At 38.9% G+C, this 13,752-nt stretch overlaps 1 protein-coding gene across 5 annotated transcripts in view; it reads left to right on the top strand.

Annotated features, from left to right (window-relative positions):
- Positions 1-13,752, top strand: part of adamts3 (ADAM metallopeptidase with thrombospondin type 1 motif, 3) — a 284,275-nt gene that overhangs the window by 100,661 nt on the left and 169,862 nt on the right. For all 5 annotated transcript variants that reach the window (XM_038298273.1, XM_038298274.1, XM_038298272.1 and 2 more), the window contains exon 5: positions 6,323-6,519. In XM_038298273.1, coding sequence (XP_038154201.1) covers positions 6,323-6,519 — 197 coding nt within the window. The remainder of the gene's footprint in view (positions 1-6,322; positions 6,520-13,752) is intronic.

Here is a 13,752-nt window from a genome sequence, read left to right as displayed (position 1 = left end):
AGAAGAGACTATTTCCTAAATTCTTTGTAAAATAAACAAAGTACACATCTGTTGACATACCAAAATGTCAGCGCCCACTCCCACTAATGGGTCTCTGGAGTGGTAGCTTCTGTGAATGGAGCAAAGTGTGTATGAAAGACTTCCCAGCAGACAGAGTAGATTTCCACAGGCTGAAGGAGAGTTGCCTGTCACCTACCTAAATGTCATTTTTAACCTGTGGTAGTCTGGCCCACGCTTTCCCACCTTGGGCAGGCGCTGGCTGGGTCCTGTCTCATGGGCTACTGCTTGGTAGGGCTCCCGTGGGACCGGATTGCAGGCCAGGGTTAAGCTCTGCTGAGGCGGAGCAGGGTGGGGTGTAGCATGGCAAAGCATTGCGTGGTGTGGCAGCAGCAGGAGCTCTGCTGAGAGGAAGTCCAGTGTGTTTGAAGTTGGGACCTCAGAAAAGCCTGTTTACTCGAGAGCAGGAGGAGGGAGCTAGCCAGCGGCACAAGAATGCCTGTGTCATGACGAGAGCAAAAGAGAGGAGGAATGTGCTCCACAATCCTACTTCTGTCGGAGCCGGGCCACAGCTGAGGTGGCAGCCATCGCTTCATATTTATTCTAGCTCCCGCTTCACTCAATCACTGGCCTTGTTTGCAGCCCCAAGCTTGCCTGCAAAAATTAACAAGCGGGCTTTGCTGTAATTTATGGCTTGAGATTTCCCAGAGTTTTATAATATTGGATTTTCACCCCGTGAAGCTAGAATCTAAACTTGTGTTTTGTTTATACCTACTTTTAATTCAGATGCAATTCATGAAATGCAGAGAAACTAAAGGCAAATGGGTGCTGTCTTCACATGACAGGCATTCAAACTGAACTCTGATGGAGCATCACAATTTCTTATTTTCTTTGTCATGGTTTCCTGAAGTATTTCCATTTAAACATTTGACTAAGCAAAACTTCTTCAAGGTATCTGAGTGTGTGACTTTTATTGGAATTAACACAATCATCATGTTTAGCAATCTAAGTGTTACTTTTATCTAAAACACAGCCCATCTTTTAACCTGGCTGAGTAAGATATATATATTTTTTTAACAGATGAAGGAACTGTAACTGTTTTTTTTGTTTGAATTTGAACCTTTTTTTGTATTTGTATGAACCTAACCTCCTTTTTGGTTCAGTGTTCAGTACCTAAAGGTTATCATTTAGTTAGAAGCTCAACACAAGCCTCAACTAGCCCTGAACCAATGTCTGTGATATAGTTTAACATTAAAGATCATTGGGATCCATGTGTTTAGATGAAACACAAAATAGTTCAATTATAGCTTCTAATGCTTTCTAAGATTGACAAGATAGTTAAAACAATTATAAGGAAGTAAGAAAATTTTACATGGATTTAAATCACTTTATTACAACATTGTTAAAAAGGGTTGCAGACATTGTTACCCAGCCCTCTTTAGTCTGACCTAATCTGATCAGCTGGGCAAGGAGAGCTTCAGAATTTGTCACTGGCTATTCTATTACTGTAGCTCTTTTACATAAAGCAACAGTTACCAGCGAATCCAATGAAATGACAACAGAAAAAAAAAGAAAGAAGTTTTGCAGTCACCAATGTATGTATACATTTCTGGTAAAACATCTATTACCAGTTTAAAAATGTTCTAAATAGCGTAGGGGATTTAACATCTTAATATTTTTACAGTTTGATTACTTGCATTCATTTGTTGGTTGACATCCTTTTCCCATGTTTTCTGAAATGATAAAAATATTTGAAATACAAATTTGCAGGTTGGGTAGTGGTATGATATATTGCACATTCAGCATATTGCACAGTCAATAAATAAAAAACTATAATATAGCTGCACAGTGGTTGTTACAGGAGTTATTGTGGTTATAGTGCATTATTATAGAGATATAAAAGATTTGTTAAAGCTCAAGGCATTTGGTATAGCAACACTCAAATATTCAGTCTATAGCCATTTGGTTTGGGATTTTTTCAAGTAAGACATTTATTAGGGGAGGTTCATAAGGCTTTTATTGACATTTTAATAGCATATTATCTCCTATGGGGTGACATGGGAAAACAATTTAAAAGATCCTGAAGTAAATCTAAATGAGTTCCGACCAAGTGGAGATATGGAATCATTCTCCTGAGTTTTTGGTTACCCATATTGTAAGGACAACTTTCCCTGAAAAAACATAACATAACCCTCAGCAATAAGGCGGATAACAATAAAGCAGTGTGACAAATACCAGAGGGGTGAACCTCTTATATTTAATTTAATCTTAAATTGCCCCCCCCACCCCCTGGTTAAAACTGAACAAAACCAGAAGCAATCCTTAATGACAGCCTCTCTGTGGGCTCTCAGCTACAAACAAAACACTCGCTCAGACACAACAACACAATTCTTTTAAATTGCAGCCAAGATTTTCTCCACAGGTTTTAAACCTGTATGTGCAGCAGCCGTTCTGGGACATCCAGCCAGATGGCCTTTGCCCAAAACAAAGGGTATTTGTAATTTTAGGTATTGTTATAAAACGCTTACTTTTTTTTTTACCTTAGCTGCTGTATCACAGAGTTTAAAGCTCTCTTGAGGACTGCAGAGGAGACAAGATAAATGCTTTCTTATCCATAAAGCCACTCTAATTGGTTTCACAGAGATATTTTGTTTAAATACTTGCTGTCTATTCTATCGAAAATTGAAGCTTTATCAATTTCTTGGTCTCACTTAGTTGCAAAGAGGGAAGCAGATTGGCTCAAGATCTGTCAAAGTAAATAGATCAGTCCATTTTAATTTGGATTCAAGGCAGAAGCTTGCTTTGAAGTCTGTGATTAAACCTCAGAGGATGATCTGTGAACTGAAAAAATGCCCCGAACAATAGCCATACTCTGTCTCCTCTTTTCCTGGCAGTACGTCACTCTGGCCTTTTTTTATTTGGACGTGAGTTGTATTTGAATGCCCCACATGCACCATAGCAGTCAGATTTTATTTATTCTCCCAAAAGCCAAGTTTTAGGTCATAACGGTGGAGTTATTCTGTGCCATAAGCTCTGCAGTCATTGGTATTTAGTCACAAACTCAATGCATCAATGCAGCCAGTCAAGTATATTAAGTACAGGAGGCTGATGCAGCGGATAGCTGAAGGACCGATCAAATGATCATATTTAGTATTGTCATAATGGGCTTTAAAGATCTGACCCACATGCAGAGAACCACTCAGAGATCAAGGGTAAAAGTTAAACAGGTTAATTGTAGGTTAGCAAATGCTGATTGAGATTAAAACTCTGTGGGGAAACAATGCTGGAACTCAGTGGACTGGTGAACCAGAACCGGAAACTCTGGAGGAGAGATCACAGTGATCAGTTAAAGGAATAGTACACCCAAAACATGATTAGCCTTCATTTTCTACTCCCCCCCATGCTGAACAACACTCTGGAGTACTTTTTTGATATCTCAAATGCATCTGGAGATCTGGGAGGCTTCTTGCTGTCTGCTGACATTCAAATAATGGAGGTCTATGGTGCCCGAGGCAGAAAGGTCCATAAAAGTCCACAAAAAACGTGTCAATATTCCTCCATACTGCTCGTCCAATGTATTCCAAGTGTCCTGAGTGGGTAGCGTCCAGAATTTACTCGAAACGAAGTCATTTAGAATGTTTTTAGAGCATAAACAGTAGTGTATAGGATTTCCTAAAAGCGCGTTCACGAGTCTACGGAAACCGCGGCAGACCAAACCAGATGAAAGTGCGCATTCAGCTCGGCAAAGAACTCATGCTCTTCCTCAACACTGAAGTCCTCAGACATTTTTCTTTCGTTGTTTCTTTCTTTGCACAGGTAAACAGCACATTTCTTCTTCTACGCTTGCATTATCGGCAGAGCAGACGCTGAATGCGCACTTTCATCTGGTTTGGTCTGCCGGTTTCCGTAGACTCGTGAACGCGCTTTTAGGAAATCCTATACACTACTGTTTATGCTCTAAAAACATTCTAAATGACTTCGTTTCGAGTAAATTATGGATGCTACCCACTCAGGACACTTGGAATACATTGGACGAGCAGTATGGAGGAATATTGACACGTTTTTTGTGGACTTTTATGGACCTTTCTGTCTCGGTCACCATAGACCTCCATTATTTGAATGTCAGCAGACAGCAAGAAGCCTCCCAGATCTCCAGATGCATTTGAGATATCAAAAAAGTACTCCAGAGTGTTGTTCAGCATTAGCCTGGGTGCCAGTCCGAACTTAGTCCCGCCCACAAGGTTTGAGTTCGGGGAAGTTCGGTCTGGCTCTGCTCCATAGTAGCGCGAGTATTATCGCCCACTGTCAGGCGATCCAATCAAATTGTCAGGGCGGGCTTTATACGATGATGGACAGATGATCAAGAGTAACGTTATCAACCACGTGACCAAAGCGCGCTTGGGTGACAACAACAATGGCTGCCGCTGGAGAGTTGAGGTGAGTAGATTCTGCTATTAGGTCTGTTCTAGAAGATATCGACAGCAAATTAATTTTAAAAGAGGAACAGAGAAACGCGATCGAGGCTCATCTTCTTATTCTAGGCGTGCAACTGCACGCTTTGATTTTTGTGGACAACAACTATGCGTGGCTTAACATACGTCACGCACTCCGTTGCTCTTATTGGTTGTAGGTCTATCCAATTGAGTGCAGAGGCATTTTTTTTCCTGGTTCGTTCAAAACACGCCCCATAATCACAGCTCTATGGAGCAGCATCAGACTCATTCTGACTAGAATTGAGTCGGACTACGTCAGGCTAGTTCAGCATGGGGGTGAGTAGAAAATGAAGGCTAATCATGTTTTGGGTGTACTATTCCTTTAAGGGACAGTGGGAAAATAGACTCAGGCTTAAATGTTGCTGGAGAGGCACTCACTTTTGGGGGGCTTTTGGTTTATCCTTGGATCCAGTTGTTAATGTTAGAGTGATAACTATCCTTTGTTTCAACCAGAAGAGTCATAAACTTTTATGACCTCCTGTAGGTCATGAGGCAGAATCACACGGTTGTGTGACTTCCATCCAGCCAGTTGGTCAATTCACACTATCTTATTACCTAGATCCTCCCAGATAATCATTACTGGGTCTTCTGTTTTAGGCCCGCCTTATGATGTTGTCAACTCTTAATAAAAGGCTTTGCCATGAAGGGATCTGTGTGAGAAGGTGTTGGTTTTCCAAGCCAGCAGCTTCTCTCCGCTCTGCAGACGCTGACGTCACAAAACCCTGTCTCTGTGTTGATTATTTCCTTTTAATCTTTTAAACTCACATTTCTCTGGATTAAAACCCAACACCAGTTTGTGGGGGTTTAATCTAGAAAAGAGGGAACTCGCTGGAGAGCGAACAGGCAGACATACGTTGGACCCAGAAGAGTAAAGGAGCGGGCTGTCACTTGGTTTTCCAGGAGTGGACTTGAACGGATCATGTGGAGGTTTTCCCCTTGCTCAGTAAGATTCAGTAAATCCTTCCAGGGGTAGAAGGTCCAGGCTGAAGAACAAAGAAAAAAAATCTAGTTCAGACTCAGAGAAACAATGCTAAGGTTAGACCCTGCTAATCTCAGTTTGGCTAGAGTACCCAATACTGGCAAACACTCTGGTGTCGAGGTGGTGACAGCCCACTGCTCAAGTACTCCTCTGGTAATGACCTAACAAGCCGCAGGTGTGCGGGGAGGCCCAACGAGGACAGGGCACCGCCTGGTGGTGGAGAGAGGAAAACACAAAAAACAGCCCACACAAACTGGAATCCTAACAAGTATGGATTCAGTAACTCAATTCACTAAATAAACACAGATTTATTAACACACAAGCTACCTCAAAGCCTTTGTGAATTTAATAAAACTACATGTAAGATTGGAAAGGTACCATATTTTACACACTATAAGTATATATATATATATATATATATATATATATATATATATATATATATATATATATATATATATATATATATATATATATATATATATATATATATATATATATATATATATAATAAAAATCCCTTTGTTGTCCCACAGTGAGTAAATTGTGGTGTTACAGCAGCAAAATATTACAGCAAAAGTGGTCACGCAAAATGTGGACCTTAAAAAGTAAAAAAAAAAACAGAATAAGTAACAAAGTATAAAAAATAAACAAATAAAATACTGTACTGCACAGTGTTATTACAAATATAAATATAGTATATATTCTAGTATCTAAACCTGCCAGGAGTTTGCAAAAGTGCAATGCTTGAAATGTTATATGTATGCCAAAATGTAAAATGTGAGCCATGTATTAAACCTGCATCTTATAGCTTTATTGAATAATTGTTTAATGTTGTTTATTGTCTTTTCAGAACCAGATCTCAATGTCCCCGGGACACTCGATTCATTAACACAGCAGGTTAACAAGACAGTCCACCGCCGCCGCCATCGTAGAGATGCTGGAGAAGGAGACTACAACATTGAAGTCCTGCTGGGAGTTGACGACTCAGTAGTCCGGTTCCATGGCAAGGAGCATGTGCAGAATTATCTTCTGACTTTGATGAATATCGTAAGTCTTCTTAGCCTTTGTGTTTTCTTACATTCTGTGTGTGATTTTTCTTTTTGAACAGAAAAAAAACATTCAATGGCAAAAAAAGGTTTGGTAACAGAGGTATTTGATACCAGCGGTTCTTGAAGTCCATGTTACCTTAGATTTGCCCCAACAGTATTAGTGGTTTTTTTTTTGGGTGGCCTACAAAATAAGACTTTGCCACCAGAAAGGTTTGGAATAACCTAAATATGCTGGGATTCACAGACAATTTAGGGAGAAAACCCTCAGACATGTAGAGCCAATCATCCAGAAGTAAGTGCTTAACAGTCTATGAGGCCATGAAACAAAGGGCTTAATCACACTGTGATTGAACCACTATTCAAGCAGCCTCCAGTCAATCAGTTATTTGTGCTACATCCACATGCTTAGTTAGCAATCATGTTCTTTAAAGTCCCCTTAAAGTAAACAGAATGCTAAGATCATTTTAACATTCCCACTCTCCTAAAGTAACAACTGTTTCAGCTGATTGTTCCTCCTCAACTAAACAACTTGAGTAAACACCACCAGCATTTTTAAGTGATTTATTGAGAGAAAATTATTAATCCAATGTTATTAACATGATGTGGGTTTGATTTTCCTGACCACATGGAATCAAGAAATCACTTTGAAAATCACTACCGGTAATAGTATAAAGTGGGCTAAAATATGCCAAAAATGTGGTTTAATATTTCCCAATTAAAACAACTACAAAAAAAGGATAAACCTACAATTTATTGACATCTGCCACCCTAGAAAAGATTTCAACCCATTACTAAAGCTTTGGAAACCTGGCGATCCCCTAGTGAACCGTTTCAGGACCTGGGAAACTACAGGCATCACTTGGCACATTTAAGGTCCCTTTTTGCTGTTCAGCAATAAAATCAAAGCAGAGCAAAAATTCATTTCCATACGAGTCCCAGAGCGTCTTAGGCTATGTCCACAGCTCAAGTAAATGCCACCCAAATTAACCCGTATACAATTTTTTCATGGCAGTTTAGAGCGGCCCAAATTAGATTTTTTACCTCCCAAAAAAATCCAGATTATTCCACATCAATATGAGTTATGAATAAAAAATGTATCTGATCGTATTTAAAGCGACTGCTGTCTGAACAGTCATTTCACATTCATCCGACTCACATTATTATCCAGATTCTGATTGGATGATAATGTACTGACTTCCCTCTAGCACAGCATTCACTGCTCCACACAGGCACATTGTGAGTAGTTCTGCTTTCTTTTTCTTACCTTTCTTTGTCTTTTTATGATGTGGTCATAATATTGTCATATTAAAATCTTTCAATAACTTATAACACAGAGATGCTTACATTGGTTTTGATTTCCATAAACAGTGCATTGATAAATGAAGTCAACCCTGACCTGCTCATTCAGGCCATGCTGAAAAAAAAATCCAAATATGGTAATTGGGCATCACAAACTGCATTGTGAGCCTGGTGTTAATGATCCTCACACTTTTGTGGAAAAAAAAAAATTGTGGAATGAGGATATTAGACTAGACATTTTAAAAGGTGGTGTTGGGAGTCAGTCCTGCATTATTTTGCGTAATCAATGCATACTGGCAAAACTCAACAGGTCAGCATGGCTCCAAAATAAAAAAAAATAAAAAAACATTTTTATCAAATATAAAGATAGTGTTTGATAAAATACTAAGTTAATATAAAGGAAGACAACATTAGTCTGTTTAAGTTAGTTGAAACTAGAAATAACTTGGATAGTGAGTTTATTATTGTCATATTTTGAAAGAGTTTAAAGTGGTTATGCAGTTGAATCTCTACCAGGCTGCAGTCTGTTTGCCTGGCACTGGGTTAGTGTCAGTCAGAGGCTTCAGACACTAATGCACTCTGAGCAACATCACTGCCAAATGGAGAAATGCCACGACACATGTCAGCGTCACTTATCCTAATGTTTCCTGAATTCTTTGATCTTCAGCTGCTCTTTGAATTGACTAAGTCCGCTGTCTTTTATATTGCCAATTAAAAATACCGGTATATTGTATTCATGCTAATGAAATGAAAAATGTTTGTGCAATTTTGAGATTCTTTTATTTCAGTGAAATGTTAAAAATAGATAAGTGAATTGTACTGTAAACACAGGTGGTACTCTCACATCTAAATCAAGGGCAGTTAGTCCTAATTCAAGCAGAATGTGTTTGATATTGGCTTTCCGTTGTCTTCAAACTGTGCTCCATGCAGGACAATTCCAATTAATGCTACATTCACACCGCACGCAGCAGAAGCAGAAAAAACACGCGTGCTGCTTCAATTTTGATGCCTGTACTAGTTTAGTTCTGATGCATGTCTGGAGCATCTTTGCCACTCTAGCTGAAAAGTGGGCCTGATGCGCGTTGAGCTGAGCTACCCTGTTATTACTTTGCCTGTAACAGTGGCGTCTAAAATCGAGAGAGTCGCTTGCCGTATTTTAATGTCCCCATTAAGGTCAGACGTCGAGTAACATGAGTCCAGAGGTGTCTGGTGCCCCTCTGTTCAATGGCAGAGATCGGCTTTGCTATATTTGCTTTAATAAGTGGGTAAAAAGTAGTTTTAATATGTTTTAAGTGAGAAAGTCCACCTCAGTTTATAAAGATTACAATCCTGCCTTCAAATATTATTTCGCTGTCAGAGCCGCTCAGACCCCTGTACACCTGTGGAGCTCTGTCACTGGGAATCCAGTTCAACAGCAGCCTCTGATCCGGTCACCTTTTTGCGAGTTTCCGCTACTGTTCACGGTGGCTGGAAGGAGAATAATAAAAGCAAACATATTTTGCCGGCAGGTTTCGACTTTTTAAGTTAATTTAGGCGTTAATAAACTGTTTCAGTGGAGTGATCATAGCTCTCTGCATCAGCAGCGCTGTGCCTGTCTCCCTACCAGCTACCAGTTCAGCTTCTCTCATTGGTTGATACGACACGTCTAGGAGCAAAAGTTAAATTTTTTCTAACTGTAGCACCTGCTGCTTTCGCAGCACGTCAGATGCTCAGAAGCTCATGACGCATTGCTTCAGCTGCACAGACCTGCTGCTCAAAATGCGCTGCAGGACCTTTTGCTGTGCCTTGATGCACATCGACCATTCACTTTGCATGTGAACTTGCTGCATCTGCAGCATGCAGTCCTTCATTGTGTTTTAATAATCATAATAAATCTTTATGTCAGCTAATAGCCAATGTGCTTTTGATTTGTATGCCATGATTTGTATTTTTTCTATTTAATTTATTGTTAAGTTTGATATAATTGGCCTTTTTATCAGGGAAGCTGGAAAAGACTCATACTAATTTTATGTTTTTTTATTCTGCCCTGAAAGGCAAGTAAAAAATGAAAATAAAAGGGAAATGTTACTAAGTGTTCTTGTAATACTTTGTTATGCCACTAGAGGCATTGTAGTCTTAAGACAGAAACTCAATGTCAGCTATATTCTTCAAAAGTTTAGAGATGCCTGGTTTTTTAAATGTATATATAAAATTAGATTTTAGCAAAGTAACAAAAACTGTGTATTCATTGGCCATGTCATGTGGTTATCATATCAATCTTTTCTTTTTATGAGCAATAGGTAGTTATTTTCAGGGATGATTCAGCATATTTGTAGGTCAACTTCATAACTCCTCTTTCTTAGGATCAAGACTGTATTTCCCAGATAACCTTAGACTTGCTGTCAGTCAATGCTTAGCATAACTTGTCACAGTATATTACATATTGGTGTAAGAAATAATGTGGCAACAATATGAATGCTTAAATGATTATATTTATTTACATTTGAATAATAATAATAATTGAACTTTATTAATCTCACATTGGAGAAATTTACCTCTGCAGTTAACCCATCCCCTTGGGGAGCAGAGGGCTGCCATTGTGTGGCACCTGGGGAGCAATCAGGGGTTAAAGGTCTTGCTTAGTAATCCAGAGTGGAGGCTGTGATATTCAACTAGGTACTTGCAACCTTCTCAGAGCACAAGTGCACTGCTCTAACCCACTAGGCCATCACTCCCCTAACTTTTAGTTAAAATTTTAGTTTTTGATACAACAACTAAATGGAAAGTAGTCGGGAAACTTAAAGAGTTTTTAACCTCAACAACAGATGGGGGGAAACTCTTAGATAGTTTAGATTTCTAAGTCTTTTTTTCCTCCAATATCACAAAAAACACCCATGGTTATATTTGTTAGTCTTTTTTTTCTCAAGCACTGCAAGAGAGGGAAAAATTTTTTTTAACCAACTCATTTTACTATGTGTTTGTTTGTGTAATACATTTTCTATCTTCCAACTACAAGTGAGTGCAAGAAGTTATGTTTTGGTTTTAAAAAATGTGTTTGGCCCTAAAACACTTTTTGAGTTACATAAGACAAGAAATTGGACCTTGTCAGTCAAACCAGGCTTTGACTATACAGTAGAAGAATACACACAACAGTCAGTGTCTCTCTTATTGCTTCAGCGCCTCTAGTGGCAAAAAAGAGTATTACAAGAACAAACAGAAAATTTCCTTTTATTTATTTTTTTTTTTGACTTGCTTTTAAGGGAAGAAAATAAAAGTAAATGAAAAAAAGCTTCAAACTTTTCTTTTCCAGATTGTTTCTCTTGCCTTTCAGGGCTACAGCAAATTTCCTGCTGGAATACCTATATTATTCTATTTCTGTGACTCATTTGACTAACTTCAGTAAGCCTGTATTGCATTGTTTACAAATATACTTATACTTAGAAGCTAAGCATTTTTCCTAAATATTTGTGTCTTTTATATCTCAATCATGGCAACAAAATAGGAACGAATATTCGCCAATTATGAATTCCTTTTTTTAAAGCTAAAAGGCTTTTATTTCTTGTTTGGTATCTATTCTGACTGATTCCTGCTTGCTGGTCAAGTTACTTAGTTGGGGAAAATTATTTTTGCCCCTGCTGCTAATTGCTATAGCAATAGGAATTGCTATACCTGCTAGTAAGCCTATAATTCCCTATGAGCAAATTCTGTTCTAATTTTACTGTATGATCTGTTTCTTCTATTCATATCTACTAAGTCCGACCTATCAGAATTAAACAAATTTTTTGAAATATCTTGATTTCCATAAATGTCTTTGTTTTATGAAAAAGTCACTTAAACTATCGGATTTTACAAAGCTCGTCATATGTTTTATTGAAGAACATGGCTGCGGTCAAGTTCCAGTATGAACGAACAAACGACCAGACAAAACTTATATAATAATTAGATGATTAATGAATGCACAGGATCACACCAAAATTTGTGTATGAATGACTTGTGCTCATAAATCAATAACCTGACACTTTTCAATGCTTTCCTAAGTCATTACCGGGCTTTTGCAGAAGCTGATAACGGGTAGGGGAAAATAATTAAGCAGTTTGAGTGTTGGAGCAGGGACGCATTAAAAAGTGAAGGCTGTCAGGAACTGGAGTTCTGGGCAGGTTTGCTTGTAAGTCACTTTTTTTTTTTTATTCTCAAATGTCAATCCGTTTTAAACAAATTTATTTAACCTCGACATTGTTTTGTAATAAATGTAATCCAGTTAGATAGAGTCCAAGTGGATCTGTTTGTTGAAATGTATTACACTCCTATTTAATAATCTCCATCTGTTTTAGTGAGGTAAATGTTTATAATCTAAGCTGATAAATTTTCAGCCTTACAGAAGGAAAAAATAATGTTTTTCTAAATGACCAGTGCCCTTTGCTTCTCATTACACTGACTGAAAGTGAGAGAATGGCTCTTCCAAACACAAAGGAGGCTATAATCCGTTTTCTAACAGCTATAGTTCAGATCACCCCTGAGCTGGTTATGGACACTGCTCCGTGCCAACAGGGTCATTTCACTGAGATGTTTTCACACCGAATTTACGATCGAAGGAGGCTATCCCTGGTCTCAGGAGGCTGATTGGAGATATGGAATTAGCTTGTCATGTTGTCAGGAATGCCAGAGAAATGCCTCCCGTTTGCTTGAAGAACATACTGTCAAATTCGCAGTCTGTGGTTTTAATGAGATATTCTTGCTTGGCTGAAAGATGGGGATAAATACTTTGAACCAGTGGCATTGACGCTTTCTGCAGAGACAGGCATTGCTTTATGAACTGCCTCTGATTCTCAGCAACAATTCGGCAAGATAGAAGCCCTCCTCTTGTGCACAGTGACAGGCTGGAGATAATGGTGTACCACACACCAGCTATGTAATGCTGGTGTGTGGTACATGCTGGTGTTGTTGGGCACAGTAATTACAATGCAAACAGACAGGCCTGGGAGACAGATTGAAAACATCACAAAAGAAAATCCCTCCCCTCTTGCATCTGATGTGGATCTGTTGCAGGTTTGTTACAGAGCTTTGAACTGGACTGTTGCAGGACATGTTTTGAGTGAGTTATGGGTGGTGTTTTCCAGCAGAGGTCCCTACTGGCATTTGTCAGCAGGGATCTCTCTGTCCTCTGAAAACTGATTAGTAGGATTGAGAGGGACATCCATGTTCAGCCAACTCTTTCCTTTTATCTCGATCTGTTTGCTTCCTAGTGTTTCCTTTATTCTGTCTCCCTGTCTGATCCTCACTCTGCAGGCTTAGCTTTCCTGCTCTCCACCCTTCACCTTCTCCCTCTTGGCTCTTTTTCTCAACTCCTTTTTTCTTTCTGTCCAAAATTGTTATGTTGATGTGTATATCTGTAGCTGTTCTTTCTGAAAAACAATTCTCCCTTTTTTTGGTTGGGTTTCCTTTCTATCTACTTTTTACCTTAATGTTTCCTCCTTTTATCACAATTCTGCTGCCTGTATTTTCTTACTATTCCTCTTCCTTTCATCTGTCTCCCCTTTCATCCGCCTCGTCTTCCTTCTGTCATGCATTTTTCTTCCCTCCCTTCATTAGGTTCCCTGTCATTCCCCATCATCTTCCTAGCTCCTTTCCCTCCTCTTCTCTCTGAATTTTCTTACTAATTAAGACGGAGCCCCATCTTTCTCACTCATGACTTTACCTCAATACAATCACCGCTGATTTTAGCATTTAATGAGCTTTTATGTTTGCATAGACTTCTCCAGCTTTTATTTGTCAGCAGTTTCAAAACATGTTACCTGAATGTATTTGTTGGTTGGCAAAGACATTCCCAGTTTGCAGCAGCAAATGAGGAGTGCCTTTAGTTTCTTATCAGTTGTCATTAATGAAACTCCATTACACTGTGAAAGCTGTTGAAGGTAGACATGGGCCAACATTCAAATTCTTAGGGTTTGATTTT

This window comes from Cyprinodon tularosa, unplaced genomic scaffold, assembly GCF_016077235.1.
Source record: "Cyprinodon tularosa strain WSP-4 unplaced genomic scaffold, ASM1607723v1 ctg404, whole genome shotgun sequence".
Classification (NCBI taxonomy): domain Eukaryota; kingdom Metazoa; phylum Chordata; class Actinopteri; order Cyprinodontiformes; family Cyprinodontidae; genus Cyprinodon; species Cyprinodon tularosa.
This window is presented reverse-complemented; position numbering and strand designations above follow the sequence as displayed.